Source organism: Heterocephalus glaber, unplaced genomic scaffold, assembly GCF_053883595.1.
Source record: "Heterocephalus glaber isolate CG9 unplaced genomic scaffold, H.glaber_assembly_v1.0 deba00000943, whole genome shotgun sequence".
Taxonomy (NCBI): domain Eukaryota; kingdom Metazoa; phylum Chordata; class Mammalia; order Rodentia; family Bathyergidae; genus Heterocephalus; species Heterocephalus glaber.
The window spans coordinates 13344526-13363736 of record NW_028258175.1 but is presented as its reverse complement, the minus strand read 5'-3'; the positions used below and the strand labels follow the sequence as shown (position 1 = coordinate 13363736).

The window sequence follows — 19211 nt, the reverse complement described above, 5'->3', positions numbered from 1 at the left end:
GGGCCAAAGTGACTTGTTTAGGAGTAGCCTAGGACCTAAAGATGTTTCAATTACAGAGAATCTCTAAACCTGTTAAGGAGGATCCTGGGAAATATTGATACTTGTTCCCCTGGGCTACAAATGGAAAAAAATACCAGCTATCTCAGCAACTGAGGACAGGCATCTTGTGATGCCTGAAATGAAGAAGGCCCTGTGGCTAGCAAACAGGAGAGATGGAAGGAGAAGGACTCCTAGCTGATCGTTCTGAGTTGCTGGATCAAGCCTCACCTGAAGCCTTTATACTGAAATGTTCAGTTACATGACCCACTAAACAGGCACCAGGAGAGTAGGGGCCCTAGAAGTTTGCCTCTGTTCTTCACCCTCACTGCTGGTTAGGCATGCTGGGCCCAAAGGGAAGGCTTCTATGTCCAGTTATGTGCCTGGGTAGGCGGTAGATGCTCCTAAGGCCCACTGTGCTCTGGGGTTTAGAATCTCCACTAGCTGGCATTTTTCACCCTTAGTTCATGGAAACAGGCTGGCTAGTTCCTTGGGTCCAGAAAGCATTTTCAGCTGGGCATGGTGACACATGCTTGCAGTGCCAGCACTGTGGGAGGCTGAAGAAGAACGATCACCAGTTGGCGCCTACCTGGGCAACTTTGTGTCTTTTTTTAAAAATTAATTTTATGGGTACATTAAAGGTATAAAATATAATGACATTCATCATTGGAAATTTGCACCTTTATATAATCCATTTTGGTTCTTTTAAAAAAAATTTTATTTTATTGGTACAACTTAGGTAACTTAGTGTCTTAACAAGTCCCTGTCTCAAACTAAATTATACAAAGGCTGTAACTCAAGGCAAAGGCCCTGGGCCCCCACTCCTGTGAGCCGTAGCACTTTCTGTACATCTCCGTAGGGACGCAGACCCCACTACATTCTAACGACCTGAATCCTCTGTCTGACACACGCTCAGGGACACCTGTGGAGTGGGTGGAAGGAGCTTCTTTTGCCACTGCCTACCCTATCCTCTGCTACAGCCCCTATATACCCACTTTCTGCCCTCTAGAAAGCAGGATGAAGTAAAGCACAGTGGACAGGATGCAGGACACTGGCCCCAAGTGACAAACAGGACCCGATCTGCTGTCCTAGTCGCATGGGCTGAGCCCGGATGGGACACCAGCCCCAACGCATCTGCTCGCCACTCAGGGCTGCTGCTTGGAAACTGCTGGGCCAGGAGAGAGGGAGGAAGAGACCAGAAAGGCTGAGTCAGAGAGGGCCAGGAGGAAACTCGAGTTGTGGGGATCTTTCTGTCCAAACTCTCAGGCTGGGAGGAGGAAGCTCAGGGCCAGGGAGGCCTTGGCATCTCAAGGTCACCCCACATGCCAGCCCAGGGTCGGGGAGAACTCCTTCACACATCCAGACGGTTCCCAGACTGGAGCCCTCTGTAGCCACCCCTGGGCCCAGCGGTTTCCGGGCCAGACCCTGGGGGCTGCAGCCTGCAGACATGGAGAAACTCCTTCTGCCACTCACTCGCTAGCCAACTGGATGTGGACTCTCCTGGTTTGTGAGCCTTCGGGGACTGGAGCAGTGACTCAGAGAGCACTTAGTACATCGTTGGCACTGGGGGAAGAGGGGCGTGTGACTCAGGAGCCACTCTCAGGGCTTCGTGATTAACCCTGAAACTCATTCAAAGCCTCCTCCCCAGTCCTCAAGCCAGGGATCCACGTCTCTGGCGCTCGGGCTGGGACCTCCCCACGGCTCTGCCACTGCCGAACAATGCCCCTCGGTCCCCACCTGCCAGCCGGCCCCTGCCCAAGGCAGGTCCCGGGACCGAGCGCCCCGGGCGAGGCGCCTCCCGCACCCCTCTCGCCTCAGCCGGGCCCCACTCGGAGGCAGGCTCTCGGGAACCCCCTGGCCTGGCCTCCCGCTGCCTCTGAGCGTCCCGCCCTCGCCCCAAGGTCCCCTGATTTTCTGGCCGCGTCTTTTTCTCCGCCAGGGGAATTGGACCCTCTGCCCTTGCCTCCCCCGCACCCCACTCCGCTCTGGTCCTGGGGTGTCTCTCTGCTCGGGTTGCCCCCGCCGCCTTCCCGTCCCTCCTCCCCCTTCCTCCCGGCCCCGCCCCGGCCCCGCCCCCGGCCCCGCCCTCTGTCCCCGGCCGGGGTCCCCCGGCCCCTTGGCGCCCGCCCGTGCCGACCCCGAGGCTGTGGGCGAGGGGAGCTCGCGGCCCGCCCCCGTCCCCGCGCGCGCCCGCCCGCGCCCGCTCCGCGGCCCCGCCGCTCCCGCCTCCCGCCTTCCCCTCCTCCTGGTGACGTCCGGGTCCCTGCCCGTCTGAAAACTCCGCGCCGCGGCGGTGGAGGCGGCGGCGGCGGCGGCGGCGGAGGAGGAGGAGCAGCGGCGAGCCGAGGCGGCGGCGGGGCCCGAGCGGGAGCCCGAGCGGCAGCCGGGGCCGCGGGAGCCGCGGGCAGCGCGGGGGCGGCCGGAGCGCGCCGGGGTCCCCGCGTCCCGCTCGCTCCTCGCCCGCCCCCCGGCTCGGAAGATGGTGGCGGCGCCGTGCGCCCGGAGGCTGGCCCGGCGCTCGCACTCGGCGGTGCTCGCGGCGCTCACCGTGCTGCTGCTGCAGACGCTGGTCGTGTGGAATTTCAGCAGCCTCGACTCCGGGGCCGGCGAGCGCCGCGGGGGCGCAGCGGTCGGCGGAGCCGAGCAGCCACCCCCGGCCCCGGCCCCGCGCCGCGAGCGCCGGGACCTGCCCGCCGAGCCGGCTGCAGCCCGGGGAGGAGGCGGCGGCGGCGGCCGAGGAGGAGGAGGCGGAGGACGGGGTCCCCCGGCGCGGGCGCGGGCAGGCGGCCCCGGAGAAGCCCGGGCGCAGCAGCCGGCCGGCCGCGGGGCACTGCCCGCCCGGGCGCGGGTAAGATGCCCTCCTTGCGCGCGCCTCGCTGGGGAGAAGGGGGGCGGGAGGACTCGGGCAGCGGAGGGGCTCCGCAAGCCCGCCCAGCCCACGGCGCGGCTTGCCCCGGGAGGCTGGGGGCGCGCCGCCGGTCCGGAGTCGGAGGGCCGCCCCCTGGGGTCTGGGAAGTTATCTCCGAGGAGGCGCTCCGGGCTCCTCAGCCCGCTTGGGTTCTTGTTTCCCGTCGCTCTCGCTGGGCGCCCGACTTGCTCCTGCGTGTGGGTGTGGGCGCCTCGCCGCCCGCCCGCCTGCCTGAGTACGTGTGCATTGCACCCGATCCTCGGCCGCGGAGCCCAGGCGGTTCTCGGCAGCCTCTCTCTGCTCTTTGCCGAGTTGGGCGCAGACAGCTGAGTCCCGGGTCTGCTTTGGCCCGAAAGGGGTCTGGGATGAGTGAGTGCCCAGGGTTTCGCCTCATGTGCCTGCGTGGAGACCTGGTCTCGGGTACCCGGTCTTCCTCAGCGTCTCTCGTTCCCTCTGGATGTCTGACCTCCCGCTTCCACCTCCCTGTCTCTAACCTTCCGCTCCCGCGTCCTCCTGACTGCCCCCTCCCCACCTCCAGCTTCAGGGCTTGGTCCCTTCCAGCGGACTGCCTGTCCCTCCAGCTTGTGTGGCCGCTTCCTCTCACGAGCTGTCTGTCGACCCACACTTCACAGGCACCTTGTTCGGAGTTTCCTCTTTGGGTGTGAAACTGTCTTCCCTAGGTCTTCTGGAGCCCTGGGTTGGCTGAGTAGCAACCTTCTGACCTGTCTTCCTTCCAGACCCATCTTCTCCGGAGATGCCTTTCTCCTGTGCAGGCTGCCTAGCTAGCGGCAGGAGGTCGGACTCCCCAGCTCCGCTCCAGGGCATCAGCTCCGTGTGCTGCGATGGAGTGTGTGTGTCTGTCTGCGTCTTCATCATGCCCCTTGCCGGCAGGGATGTCAGACCCCAGGGAGGTGTTTTTCAGACCCTTAGGGGCTGAATGCTTGTCCTTGTCATTTGTCACTGTGGGAGCCCTCACTGAAGACTGCCTTTGCACATGTACCTCTTGATCTGCTAAACTTCTCTGGAGTCGACTCGACCCTCTTTTCGGGAGCGCAGCTCTTTGTGCCTGTGGGCTGAGCCAGCCCAAGACATGATGTGATGGGCTGCTGGCATTTCACGTTGCTGTGTGGATAGCAGGGGAACTTTGTGTCATTTGTGGGGAGAGGGTGGAGTGAGATAGCTGATGGAGAGGCAGCGCCTTCGCAGTGTCCTGCAGCCTCTCCCTTCCAGGGAAGGTCACTCAGAGGCTCTGCCTTAGGACTCCTGGAGTCTACAGTGATGTGTTCCGGAGGAAGTGCAATTAGAAGTCCTTTCTGGATTCCGAGCCCTACTGGGAGGGAGGGGCTGGTCCGGGGCAAATACCATAGGCTCAGGGTGGGAACGTGTAGGGTGGGCCTGTGGAGGGGACATGGGGCTGGCTGCATCCTTCGCTTCTTGGATTCAGGAGATTCCTTTGGGGTGCAGTGCCACCTGTTGAAACAAGAGAAGGGAGTGACGGAAGGAGGCCAGGCTGGCAGGCTTCTTCTTCGGTCTCTGATGTTCTAAGCATCCAGCGTGGACCTCTCCTGTGTGTTCAGTTCAGTGTCTCCCTCTCTGCTGTAGGGTTTGCAAGGCTGGGGGGGGGGCGGCGGTTCCATCTTCCTTTTGGAGTTGCAGTTCCAGCAGTGGAGCTGCTCTCCTTTTCTGAAACGCTGTCTTCATCTGGAAGTTCACTGATTGTCCCTCTGCTCCACAATGTCTCGATTTCGATTTTTTCATTTTCCAATCCATTCAGTCCACCCCCCCCCCCTCTTTTTCTTCGACTCTTCCCTTGCTGGTAGTTGCCTTCCTTGCAGGCCACTGTTGCTGCTCCTGGACTTGCATTTTATTTTATTTGCTCACCTCACTCCTCTCCCCCGTTCCCCACATCTACCCCTATGAACTGCTAGATGCCAAAGTGGCAGCGCACACATCTTGGCCAGAGCCGGGGGTCTGTCCTCCTCTAGCTGTGCCCACCCAGCCCCTGCCCTTCCCTGGGCTCAGGGAGACCAGAAGGGGGCAGGCTGTTCCTGAAGTCCAGTGGAGCTGGAGCTTGGGTGGCAGGCGAGGAGCTGAGCAGACCGATGGGCAAGCCCCAGAGGCCCTTGCAACACGCAGTTGGTTTCCAGACCCTTCCAGAGCTGCTGGCAGGATGCTTTGGAGGGACATTTGAGAATGGGAGAGTTAAAAAAGAATCTCTGTGGTTTTCCAGGTGGCTCTCATAAAGAGCTGCAGGGGCATCTGCCTGGATGCAAACACTTTATCTGTGTATTGCACGGCAGGGGCCATGAGGTGGACAACTGTGGTTCTTGCACATGGAGGGAATCCATGCCCTGGAGTGGGTGTGCCACAGAGTATCCAACTTGCATTGTGTACAGAGCGTTTTCTAAACCAGACCTCGCTTCTGCCTGCTTTCCCACCACTTCTGCACGTGTGCCCTTTTTACATCTAGGGGGCTGCCCCTCAGTGGGAAGGCCTGATTGTGATTTGGGGGCCTTTTAAGAAACCAGGAAGGAGCACCCAGTTTTGCAAGCGGAGTCAGAGGGCAGGAGGTCCGTGTGAGATGGGCATGTCCATCAGAGACTTGCAAGCAGCGCCTTTTCTGCTCATCGCTCAGCTCTGCCTCCCTCCAAGCACTTCCATATTACAGTGACTGGGTGGATTGGGGCGAGGTTTGTGGCCGTGGCACTGAGTTTCACTGGGTCTCCAGAAAGCCGTGAATTTTACTGTCGTCCTGGAATTGAGAAAAAGACAGCAGTCTCGGTTGTATAGGGAGGGAAAATACTAGGGGTGGGAGGAACTGTTGGAAAGATTAGCCTGCGGATTCTGAATGGATCTGGGAGAAAATGAAAGAGAGCTGTGTATGTTAATGTGAGCAGTGTTTATTTTCTTTCCCTTTGGCGATCACCTCCGAGTCCTCACATTCATTGCTTGCACCCTTAGATAAACTGTTACTCAGTAAGTTTCATTTAAGAAATCTAATTTATTTTACTGTCCTTCCTTCCTCCATACACGCACTTGAAGTAGAATGGGGGTTTTGTATTATCTGACCCCTTCGAAATGTTGATTTTTCCACAGAAATTCCTCATACTTCACATTACTCAGATAACTCAGGACCATTTCAGACCCTGGCAGTGACTTTGAAACACGTTCACTGGATCCAGATCGCCCCTGGTGGACTAGCCTCTCGGACGAGCAGCTTTTCTTTCTGTCCAAATGTTTTGAGACCGGAGAGAACAGAGGATATTTTATTGATGGTTCTTTTTTTTTTTTCACACTCTCAATGGAATTTTATTTTGTTTGAGCGATATATTAGAGTTTGTATACAGAAATATGCGTCATCAAACAATATTTATCTTATTGCAAATGTTGCCACCTGTTTAATCATAGACAGTAAAATGTTAAATAAAATAAATAAAAGTAAAAATTATATATAAATATATAATACAGGTTAAGTATCCTGTAATATATAATATATATGTATATGTACATATTACAGGTTGAGTATCCCTTATCTAAAATGCTAGGGTCCAAGAAATGTTTCAAATTTTGGATTTTAAAAAAATTTTAGAGTATTTGCATATACATAATCTTGGGAATGGGGCTGAAAACTGAACATAAAGTTTATGTTTCATATACACATAGCTTGAAGGTAATTGCAGGCGGTATTTTTAGTGCTCCTGTATTTTACTGAATCTGTCACATGAGAGCAGGTGTAGAATTTTCCACTTGTGGGGTCACAGCAGTGCTCAAGGTGTTTTGGATTTTGGAATGTCTGACATCTGGGAATTTTGAATTAGGGATGCTCCGTGTGTGTGTGTGTGTGTGTGTGTGTGTGTGTCCTCAAAAAATAAAAATTAAATCTTTGAAGTGAGAGTCTGCCTTCTATCCAGCACTGTTTATGATTAGTGGGGCCATAAATGTATATGCAGAAAAGAGAAACCCCTGCAGGGCCCCAGGAGTGGAGTGGAGCGGGTGACCTTGCCTCTAGCTTTTGGTAATGCTGGCCTAGGAGCTGTCACTTGGGATCTCTGTCTTCTCTTCCATTGCATTGCGCCATTTCTAATGGCCCGCATTTCCCACTACTAGAAACAAAGAGAAAATACTTTGGGGAAAACAAAGTAAGTAAATAACAGGTAAAAAACTAGAACTCAAAGGAAGTGATGTGGAACCAGAAGAAAACAGTCTCAGGGAACATATGCTGGGCCCCATTGTGAGGAAGAGATCAGTGTGTGATATGCAGTGACGAACCTGGGTCCAGATCCCACCGGGTGCACTGTGCCACTTCCTCCTCAGTCTCCCGCAAGTCATTGTCCCTTTGCTGCTTTGCATATTGGGGCTGCTTTGGTGGACTGCTTGAGAAGGAGATGTAATGATACATGTGAACCACTTTGGACCTGCTACTACTAAGTATCCCAGTGTGAGCTGTTGTTCTTAGAGTAAACTTCTTGGTATGTTTGCAAATAAGCTTTTTAAAAAAATATTTCATTTTTTTCCCAATCAAAGTAGGTGCATTCAGTTTTTCTATGTGTGCCAGCCATGGAGTGGGATAGAATACGGTAGGAGGAAGATCACCCACACTTACTGAGTGCCTGCTGTATCCCAGTCATTTAAGTGATTTAAAGGAAGGCCTCCACAAATCTCTCTCCTCTTTCCATATATATACATACATGTATATCTAGATATCTGTAGATATAGATATACTCTATTTCTACCTCTCTCTCCCCCTCCTGGAGGAAGCTGTTATCTAATACACAAAATTGAAACTAAGGACACCTGGCTAGAAATTACTGGTGTTATGACTGCGGAGCAGGGTCAGAGAGCGATAAAGGAAGGCTATGCAAACATTGTCCCACCATCTCATTGAATTGTGCCAAATCTGTGGGTAGGATTTTTGCCGTCCTCATTTCACAGATGAAGAAACTGAGATTTAGAGAAGCGAAGCTTCTTTTTCAATATTATTGGGGAGTAGTAGCACTGGACTCCAAACCTAGGTCTGTCTCTTTTCAGAGGCCATCCAGGTTTAATATTTCTGAGTAACTTGTCATTAGAGTTCTTTGAAAATCTCTCGTTTCGGCCAGATCATCCCTGAAAATTGTTATACCATTTCCTCACTTACTGCCAATTCCTAAAAACGTGTCAACCTTAGAAAGGAACAGATAAGCAGTTTGCATTGAATCCAATCCCTAAATAATGATACAAATTGAATAATAATGCCTCTGTAGCACTTAGAGAGTGCTGGCCATGTTTTAAACCCTTTTGTATGTATGGGCATCTATCAAACCATGTACTTTGAAAAGCCTATAGTGAGGATGCTTAGTAAAACCAAGCCCTGTTCTAAGTGTCCTATAAATATTAACTCATTGAAACCTCATGCTTGAGAGGAAACTGAGGCAGTGTGCGCTTAAGCCACTTTCCCATGGTGCATAGCCGCAAGTGGAAGAGCTGAGATTTGAATCCAGGCACACAGCTCTCTTAACCACTCTGCTCCGCCTCTTTCCTCTTCTAAGCATCTTGTGGAAGTCTCCAACACTGGAACCACAGGACTCAGATAGAGAGGCACATAGTTATTGATTCTGTCAAAAAGCCCGGGCCCAAGGACAGAATCTTATTTTTAAAAATCTTATTGCATATGTTTAAGGTCCACAACATGATATGCTAATGTGTATATACACGTCACGAAAAGGTTGTTATAATCAAGCAAATTAGCATATTCACCATCACATAATCACCCATTTTTTGGGGGGAGGAGGGCGGGAGCACCTAAAATCTATTCTTTTAGCTAAAATCTCCAGTAGCATAAAGCATTAAGTACAGTCTTATGTGCTACATGCTATCTCTTAGAAGTTACTCATCCTATAGATCCAGTACTTTGGAGATAATTCTCCTCTTTTCAAGACAGGATTTTATGGTCCTGTAGTGAAATAGGCTATGAGTGTCCTGGCGCATAATTGAACTTGAACTGTGGAGTTGGCCAGAGGAAGGAAGTTTGGATTCAGCTTTCTCTAGCAGGGGCCAGGGGCAGGAGGACAGTGTACAGGGTCCCTCAGGAAGGGTTCCTGCTGCTGTGCTCCTTCAGATAAACTGCTCCGTGGTTATCTCTGGAGGGGCCCGTGACCTGACCCCAATTGCATGGACGATGCGGGGCATTGCAGCAAGAGCTGTTTCAAGAGACATGCAGTCCAGATCGTCGTTGGCACTTCCTTCCACCTGCAACAGAAACCACCCGTTTGCCCACAGATGCTCATCAGTTGATGGCCCTGGGATCCCTGTGGTTAGGTTCTCCTCCCCCACCAGAAGCCAGAGATGTTACAGAGAAGGTGGTGGCAGTGGGTGTCCCCTTAGCCTGCAGCAGGGAAACACATTCTGGTGTCAGAGCCTGGGAACTCAGACAGCTGGCCAGATGGGGAGGGAGTGGGGGCCATTCCCAAACCTTGGGAGTGCAGGGGCTGCGGGGACTTGGACTCTCCCTTCAAACATGGATTTGTCCCTTCAGAGGGCTGGTTTGTCTCAGCCAGGTGACACAGGCTTATCTGCGCATCTAATCCAAGCGCATGTGTCAGTGGATGCTAGTGAGGTCATGTGGTAACACACATTTGTTTCTCCTCCCAGGGACTCCTTTACTGTAATCCTCAGCTGTGATACGGAAGCATCTTGCTTTTGTGTAAGGCAGAAGAAGTGCAGTTTGTGGGGCAGAGATTAATGCAAAGGTTCCCCACCCAAGAGGTGCAGATATCACAGTGTGAAAACAGTGATGAGAAGAGTGATTACTTTTATTGAATGTTTATTGCACCAGGCATTGTGGAAGTACTAGACAGACATGGTCTTATTGAATCCTTTACAATAATCTACAAGTGAAAGGCTATTATTCTCATCTTTGAGTTTCTAATGAAAAATAATACAAGCTAAGGCAGTAAATTAGATGAAAGTTAAACAGCTGGGAAGTGATCGAACTAGGAGTTGAAGTTTACTCTGAAGGCTTTGTTCTTCATTTCTACTCAGTCCATAGTCAGTAAATCCCTTGTCTTTAGCCCTATAATCTCTGCTCTCCCATCTGTCCATCTATTCACTTCATCTATCCATCCTCCTGTTGATCCATGCATCTGTGCATTCAGCCATCTACCCACCCACCCATCCCCCGTTCCAGCAGGAAATGTGCCTGGCCCTGTACCCACACCTGGGACTGCCTGTGTGAACAGGGCAAATGTGCTTTCACCCCTCCTGGAGAACCAGTCCAGCAGGCAACAGCCAGGGATGTGCTGATAAGTAAGTCCTTCCATATCCTAGACCTGTTCACTGCTGATTCCCCTTTCCCAGGATGGCATCTTAGACACAAGAAGAAGATGTCCTCCGGAAGGGGAGTGGGGAGAAATAGTGTGATCCAGGGCCTTGGAAGCCCTCAGGCCTCCTTCCATCCCAGAACTGCCAGACCTGGCACCTGGACCACTCCACTGATGGGATCCAAGCTCTTCAGCTTAATAGCTTAAAAGCTGAGCGAGAGGAGGATGAACAACAGAGCAGGTGGCCAGATGTGGGTGCTGTGAGTACCTGTGATAGCGTGGTGTTTGGGATGGGGCAGGGCTCTAGCATCATCTCCGTTTGACTTGGTATATGGCTTCACCTTTTAGGGACTCAGTTTTCTTATCTGAAACATGGGGGGCATGAAGGCGCCAGCCTTACAGGGCTTTGAGGTGCAGCTCTGGCCACACCTTGTGAGAGGTGCTTGCAACAGGGGCTCCCATGCATATTTGTGGTGAGTTCTAGAATAAGTAAGTGCCAGAATGTAGAGATGAGGGTGTGCCATGTGGAACTGTGTAATTTTTTAAAGTCACAAGATGTGGCCGTCTTGGGCCACATTCCTGGTGGGTGGTTAATGGCCAAGCTGAGAGTGGTTAGACCCGAGGCCCTGCAGTCCCAGGAGTCCCCAGGTTCTCTGCTTTACCTGTCATACCTGGCTGGCCCCTCGGGGCTGTTGAGTTTGCAGCCTGTTTGGAGCACCTCTGTGATTGCTGAAAAGAACTAAAAATAAACATCTGTGATCACCTTTCAATCATGCCCATGTGGCTTATTCATAGCGCTTGCTCACCTTGACTGCAAGGCAGAGGTTACATCCTTCCCTCTTTGGGGCGGATACCCAGAGCATGTGAATGCTTTTTCAGTGTCAGGCCATGCTGAAGGCAAACTTGCATGAAAATAGAATCATGCAATCTGCAATTTGGTAAAGAGGCTTTCCTTTTGTGGGGAGTGTGGGTAATGATACTCTGAATCATCTGCCTTCCCCTTTCCATTTTCCTCAAGCCCTTGCACCCTAGCAGCACACTTCAGGAGGCTGGGAGTCCTCAGAGACAAGGGGCAGGTGGACCAGTCGTCTGGAGAGCTTTGGGTCTGGGCACAGTTCTATCAGGGATGATCTGTGACGGGTGTCTTCTTGGCACTTTGTCACGTGATGCTCAGGAGCCCTTTTCCCTCTCTGGGATGTGATGATGAAATTTGGCAAACAGATGAGACAGCCCCATAGGAATGGCAAGATGAGGCTCATATCTTAGAGCAGAAAAGCGTGGGATTTCACCGAACCTTTACTGTGCCTCAGCTGTCCTGTCATCCCTGGGGGTCAAGGCTGCAGTGAGTGAGTGAAATCCATTAGGGGCATCCCTCCCACTCGTTCCTTCCTCAGCCCTCTTCCTTCAACAGGCCCTGGTCGAGCTCCTGTGCTGTGCCTGGTGCTGTGCAAAATTCGGAAAAGACAGCTTTGCCTGCTCTCAGGGATGGGATGACTCCCAAACAAACAAAAAATATCGAATTGTTGAGAGCACAGTGAAGAAAAAGTAAGGAGCCATGGGTGGGAGTTGACTTTAGATAGGATGGGTTTATTTTACTTGCTTTGGGTTTATTTATTTAGCATGAGGATTTCTTTTGAATGGATATCTTCTGCAGAGTGATTCCCAACCAGCTCTAGGAATCACAAACAGGGTATGGATGCGAATCTTTGTATACCACGGATGGCAGGTGCTGCATGATCAGACAGTTTTCAGCGTAACAACTTTTTATAGAAAGTTGCCTTTCATGTCTGTACACAGTTCATTCAGTCCTTAAATTTTGTATATGCATTTTTTTTCGGTATTGGAGATTGAACTTAGGACCTTGCACTTGTGAGGCAGGTGCGGCACCACAGCTATATCCCCAGCTATATATGCCTTTTAACTGCTCTTTTATGCCTTAGGTACTATATTTGTTATCCTAAATGTGCAGCTTGATAAACTTTCCCAAGCTGAGTACACACCCAAGGAACCCGCACCCACACCAAGAAAGTGAGTGTTGACCACACCCCAGAGCCACCCCTTCCCTGCTTCTGGCGTGAACTTTTAAAAAATTTGTCAATAGTTGTGTATTTCTTTCAGTGTGCAAGATGTGATTGAAAAGTACAATGTGTTTTTAAGGTTTAAAAATCAGTATAGTGAAAGACATATTGCCATTAATTCCCCTCAAAATACTGCTCCTCACTTAAGACACACTCATCCCGTCATTCTTGGCACTTTCTGAAGCACTTCTGGAAGTCTCTTTTGTGAGTGTCTTTAGGAGGCATGATCAGAAATATGGATGCTGCTGCTGAGTGCCATCCAACAGAAGGGCAGGCTGGTAAACCAAACATGATTGTTTGTTTTCGTCCACTTTATTCACTGGATCTGGCCCACTGTTCAACTTCTGGCTCTTTCTCAAAGTCAAAATGAAAGATAAATGCGGTGAATTGATTCAGGACATTGAGGCAGCCACAGCAGCACAACTGAAAACATGAAAGAAGACTTCCAGGACTAGTTAGCCAAATGCAGATACATAAGTAATAGTACCAAGCCCTGGACTAATCCTGGTCTGGATTCCGGTGTGGCTTGGTGAATGACTGACTCCCAAGCAAGTGCTGGAGTGGCCAAGGTTCAGTGAATCTTGGCTTCATCTGTTTAAAGCTTTGCTCCTCTGGTGTTCAGCTGTGCTGCTTTGTTCTGAAGTTCAAATGGTAGGGACTCAGATTAGACTTTGGGAGAACTGTGCACTGTGTACTTTTGAATGGAAGTCCCCGTCAGAGGCCTCTGTGACAGACTGGGATTGTGGGTTGCTGTGAGTTTCGTCTATACTTCTGCAGCCTGGCTACTCTGGGGGACTCCCCAGGCATCTCCTCTGTGACTTAGGTCTGGGCTGCTCCTATGTGCTTTTTTTCACATTCACCACTGTGTTCACTTCCTGTTGACTACTTGTACGCTAGTCTCACATGTGCTGGACATGAAATGAGCCATGATGGATGGGTTCCCAAGTGGGCCCATAATGACTGGATTAACTTAACCCTGAACCATGACTCTGCCATTCAGAATCAGGGTAACAGAAACACACAGTACAGCATTTGCTCTAACTCAAAGGGGCAATGGAGACAACTAATCATCTCATAATGAGCGAGGGGAAAAGCAATAAAAGCCAAGTGCCCAAGGACAGCATGATAATTTCGTAAAGTCTCAGCACTCAACCACACTTGCGTTCATAAAGTAAACAAATGTTTTTGGTAACGGAGAGCTAATGTATACATTATTTAAGGATAGTATTAAAACTAGATTAGATACATCGAATAATACAATGGTTACCTCATTAAGCCCCCTTTCTTTGGGCATGTGGAAAAGTTATATTTTCTTTCTCTCTCCTTTTTTGTATCCTTTCCTTGTGAAATGGGGCTTTATTAATTAGAGATGTAATGGGAAATCTTTTTTCTTTTCCAGACTGGTAGCTGTTTTCTGTTTATTTTTTAATGGCAGGCCATGCTTTGCAGATGTTCTCTTTGAAATAAAAGCCTATTCATTGCCTCTCATCCTCCCTCTCTTTATCCCAGTGCAGAAGGGGCAGCTGTTGTAAAAGACACAGAGCACCCGTTTGCTTATCAGCATCGCCAATGATCCAGGGTCTCATGTGACATGCTCCCATCGCCTGCCTTTTCTTGGGATCCTCCTGAGAAATCATTTTTGAATAGTTAGGTTTCATTTCCTCTTGTGGAGAAGGTGGAATAATGACAAAAGGAGCTGGGCTGGGGCCGGGGACCCCAAGGAGGGGATCTGCAGATGGTTTGCAGGTGGGTGTGCACTCCATTACTAACCCTTCTGAGGTCAGCTGCTGCTTTAGCTTTCTTTGGGAGATTAGAAGCAAAGAGCAACATTTAGAGTGACCCAGTTCTTTTCTGGGGTGAGGAGGTGGATATAACTCCCCAACAAAAGTGGGCACTGGAAAGTACTGGTGGGGAATTAGGAAACCGGAAGCAAGCCTGGGCCTCTGGGGGTCAGGTCTGGGCTGCAGATAGAATCCTAGCAGCAGAGGGTCTCCCCCCACCCCCACTTCTCTGGTATGACCACCACCTCCTCCTCCTCTTTCACCTCTTCCTCCTTTCTCCTTTGTCTTTTTTTCCTTCTGGTATTGGGAATCAACTCTGGAACGCTGTACCAGTAAGCTACAGCCCAGCCCTTTTTATTACTATTATGTTTATTTTGAGATAATATCTGTACATTGCCCAGGCAGGACTTGAGCTTCTACCTCTGGCTGGGATTACAGGTATGCACCACCATGCCCAGCCCCTCCCCTAGCTTGCTCTCCCACCTCCCCTCCTCTTCCTCTTCCTTTTCTTTCTCTTCTTCCTGTGAAAGAAAAAGTGATTTTTTTAAATGAAAATTTAAATTGGAAGCCCAAATCAATGATTTCAAATTCAAATTAATTTGGAACACCTATTACAAAATTTAAAATTCTGGTCTTCATTCCTAGGGAGGTAACAGTTTGAGAGGATGTAGTCATCCCTGCCCCTTCTACATAGGAGCTGTCCTTCACTTCTCAACAAAATCCATCCGTGTACTTTGACTTTGCACTACTTGCAAAACTGCTGTTGGGATTTGGGTTCACAATTTTCAGGAGAATGTAATAATCAGTGTTATCTATTAAATGTCATCGTGTTCCAAGCACTGTGCTAAGCAACGTCTCATGCATTATTCCACTCAATTCTTATAATAGCCTTATGATATTATTCCTGTTTACAGAAGAGGAAACTGAGACACACATATGGTAAAGAGTTGCCCAAAGTCCCGGAGTGGTAGGATTGGAACTTCAGCTTAGACACTGTGACCCAGGAGCCTGTGTATTATAATTCTGTGCTACACAAAAAGTTTTAATGAGGCCATTCCCCTGGAGCCATCTTCAGAATGGCTTCAAGAATGATGGCTCTGTTTGCCAGTTGCATGGATGGAACCACTGAGAGCCAGTCTCCAAAATCGGCCATGAGGTCAAATGTGGAATGTGACCAGAGAGAGGACTTGGGACTCGTGTGGCGGGAACACCTTCACAACAGTTCCTACCTACCACGGTGCACAGAGTAGAGGAGAGGTAGCATCGAGAGCGTAATATTTTGATAAGTTGCTGATTTGTGTTAAAATAATAATTACAGCAATAATTACAAGCACGGATTTTAGTGAGACTCAGCTGCTGACTGGGAGAAAAATAATTAACTGCATATTCTCTTGAAATCACATGAGGCCGGGCCTGGCTTTTTCCCTCTGTGAGCGTCCCAGTGCAGTTTTCCTGCAGGTTGAGGGCCACATGTTTTGCCAGCTGCTGTTTAGGTTAACAGTATCGGTGGCAGTTTTCCGCAGGAGGAGTCACTGGTGATTGGGTGAACATCACCTTTTGCTACAGAAACCGCTGCTGAAAGTAACCTGGCCAGATTTGAATGGTGGCACTGTCCCTTAATCCATGAAATACACCTCAGCCCAGCAGCCAAGACAATGGTAGCTAGAGGAAAAGACTTTAAATTTGCCTTTTATTATTAAATGTTCCTGAATGCTCTGGTCTCTGCTAATGCCTGGCTGTAGTGAAGGGTTCCTAGCTGATGTAATTTTATTACTAAGGTTCTCTTTACATTTCTGAGTTTGAAGCTGATTAGATTTAAGCTGCCTTGATTGTGAAAAGTCACTACACTTCTATTTTTTGGGGGGGGTGGGAGTTAGAGATTGAACCCAGGGCCTGGCACATACTAGGCAAGTGCTCTACCGCGGAGCTGCATCCCAGCCCTGCATCCCAGCCCTGCGACACTTCTTCTGAAGTAACACACATGTGGAGAAGTTCACACCTCATGAATGAACAGGGCGAGAAAGCAGTGTGCAACTAACTAGCGCCTGAATCCTGAGCGCGGAGCATTACCAGCCCCTGGGATTGCTGTCATGGCCTCCTCTGGCCCTATGCCTTCACAGGCAACCACTGTCGTGACTTGGGACCCTGCAGGTTACTTTTATTTTCTTTTAGAAATGGAGTCCTGCCGTCTGTGCTTGGCTTAACATTCTCTCTGTGAGATCGTTGCATCTCGGGGCTTAGCAGATCACAGCCTGTGCCCCCAGTCCACCCTGTTGCCTGTTTTCCTGTGGCCTCCGAGCTCAGAATAGATTCTACATTTGAAAATGGCTGGGAAAAAAAGAGAAAAGTAATATTTAGTGACACGTGAAAAATGATACGAAATTCCAATTTGTGTCTGGAACTAAAGCTTTATTAGAACACAGTCATGTCTGTTTACTTACGTACTGGCGACTGCTCCTTTGCTGCCAGCAGAGTTGAAAAGTTTAGACAAAGACTCACTCACAAAACCTAAAATATACACTCTCTGGCTCTTTACAAAAACAATTTGCTGACCTTGTATCTGTAGTGTTTCATGGAGTTGTAAAGGTGTTCATTTGCCTTTTGTCTATTTCATTGTGAAATCTAACACATTGTACACTAAGCTACCCTGTTTAGGGGCATTATGGGACATTTATGTGAGGGCCCGTTATAAATAGACCCCTGCTCTGTGCGTTCTTGAAGGTGTCTTTTGGTGAATACGTGCACATATTTCTGCTGGCTGTATGCGTACCTAGGAGCAGAATTGATTTAACCACTGCCTCTGGTTTTGCTTTTGAACCGCTTGATTTGACCATTATACTTTAATTTGGAAGTCTTCCCTGTCCTACCAGGGAGCGAAGCTTGGTGACATTTCATGTGCTGAAACTTGCAACAAAGCTTACTTTTGTAATTAGTCTTGGACACAGAATCCACAGAACCAAAATGTATTAATTGACTACTGTTCTTCCATTTCAATTCCTTCAAGGATGTGAGACGCATGCATGATGTTCACTGCTGCAGTTGCTTTTGGGACTGGTGCCATCATTTAATTTCTTACACTGAGGCCACACTGTCCAAGGGACTCTTATCTTTATGCAGCAAACCAGATCTGGCAGAATTAGGCTTTTTTTTTTCCCATGTCATTTTCTGCTTTGATTGACTTTTGTTTATCTCTAGCTATTCTGGTTTTCTTGCTGGGAAGCAGATGAATACAAACCTATGTCCCCAGTAAGATCTCTAGCCTGCAGTGGCATGTGTCATTTTACATCGAGACACTGCTGAAATGTCCCTGCGGGGACTGCACATGTTGTAGAAGGCCACAGCATCACAGCACTGCGACTCCCCGGAGGATCTGGCTTTGTGTGCATTGTCAGCACTGCTTAGTGGCACTGGACCCTGCGTCGGTTTCTCAATGCTGGGTGATTTCTATTTGCTGTCCCAGTTCTGCAGGCACAGGCACTGACAGGGCTGGGAGAAGAACATCAGGAGTCCCTAGATCCACTCATCTTTCAGGTTTGCTTGGGACTGGCTAAAAAAATGACTTAATGTTCTTTACAAGGCTTGTCAAGGGGTTGTGTCAGCTTTGTCTTCTAGCCAGTCCACCTCCCGGGAGTAAAGTCCAGCCTGTTTTAGGAGCCTCTCTTCTGGTTCTGCCTTGTGCAATGAACAGACTTAAGGAATGTTGCAAGGGAAGACTGTTTGCTGCTGTTTTATTGTTTCTTTTGGGAGAAGTTTGGATTTTGTGTTGGAGAGGTTAGTGGACTTGAAACCTGGTCGCAGCCAAAATCTGTTATATTTGACTCAGTCTCTGACAGTAACCTTTTCAGTTTTTAAAACGAGGCTGTGGGCCAGGGATTTAGCTTAGTGATTTTGCCTCCTGCTGTGCAAGCGCAAGGACCCAAGTTCGATCCCCGGGACCAAAAAAAACCAAACAAACCAAAAAAAGCAAACGAGGCTGGGCATGGTGGTGTATGCCTGTGCTCCTAGCACTCTGTGAGGCTGAGGCAGGAGGATTGCAAATTTGAGCCCAGCCTGGGTAACTCAGTAACTGTGTCAGTTACTTTTCTCATTGCTGAGACAAAATATCCAAAACCCAAAATGAAAGGAGGAAAATATTATTTGGCTCACAGTTTATAGAGGTTTCAGTCCATAATCAGCTGGCTCCAAGGCAGGGGTAGCATAGCAGACTAGCATCACAGAGGAGAAACAGTTCATGGTGGGCAGAAGATGGCAAGGCAAGCAAGGGACAAGACCAGCCTCTTTCTGTCCCTTATATTGTATCCAGGCTACCAGGATTAGGGTGAGTATCACACCAGTCAGTGGACTAATTTAATAATCATATACGCTTAATCCTAGCACTGCACCATGAATCAGACACACTCTAGATCCAGCCACTCTGAAAAAGCCCCACCTATGACTGCATGAGGCACTGGGGGGACATCCAGACACAGCCATAATAGTAACTTCGTAAGACCCTGTCTCAAAATAAAGAATGAAAAAAGGCTGGGCATGTAGCTCAGTGCAGAGCCCCTGGGTTCAATCCCCAATAAACAAACAAACAAATAAATAAATAAAATAACATTTAAAAAACCAATAAAATGAGGCTGCAGAGCTACACTGCCATTGTGGGGTTATTCCACAATCCCATTCCAGGGTGTGAAATTCCTGGGAAACTTAACCCTTAAAATTCTAGTAGTTTTTCTCCCCCCCCCCACCCCGCAAGCTGCATGCTTTGTTTACTAAACTTTAGGATTGTAGGTATGCATTGGAACATTTACAAAGGGGTGTGTGTGTGTGTCTTTCTTCTAGGAGGTGAATTTTTCTTTAGATATTCTAAGATGCCTTCATCAAAACTTGATTTGGTCTCAAAAGAAGAAAACTAATACATTTCAACTGTAAGAATCTTCCAGGCCTTAGTCATACAACAGCAAGATACATTTAAAAATTAGCCTCTAAAAGGCAATCACACAGAAATTTAAACAGAACCCTTTAGCCCTTAGACCAAAAAAGAGCTTATATTTGACATTTCAGATTATATAGTGATTGATGAAAATAAGAATACCTTGTATCAAAACCTGAGAGGTAAAAGCCA

The 19211-nt window shown here is 49.2% G+C and overlaps 1 protein-coding gene across 2 annotated transcripts in view; it reads left to right on the top strand.

The window, feature by feature from the left end:
- The first annotated feature begins 2339 nt into the window (after positions 1-2339).
- The window catches only part of Xylt1 (xylosyltransferase 1), a 300525-nt gene continuing 283653 nt past the window's right edge, over positions 2340-19211 (top strand). For both annotated transcript variants that reach the window (XM_087209178.1, XM_004855794.4), the window contains exon 1: positions 2340-2884. In XM_087209178.1, coding sequence (XP_087065304.1) covers positions 2516-2884 — 369 coding nt within the window. In that variant the 5' untranslated portion in view covers positions 2340-2515. The remainder of the gene's footprint in view (positions 2885-19211) is intronic.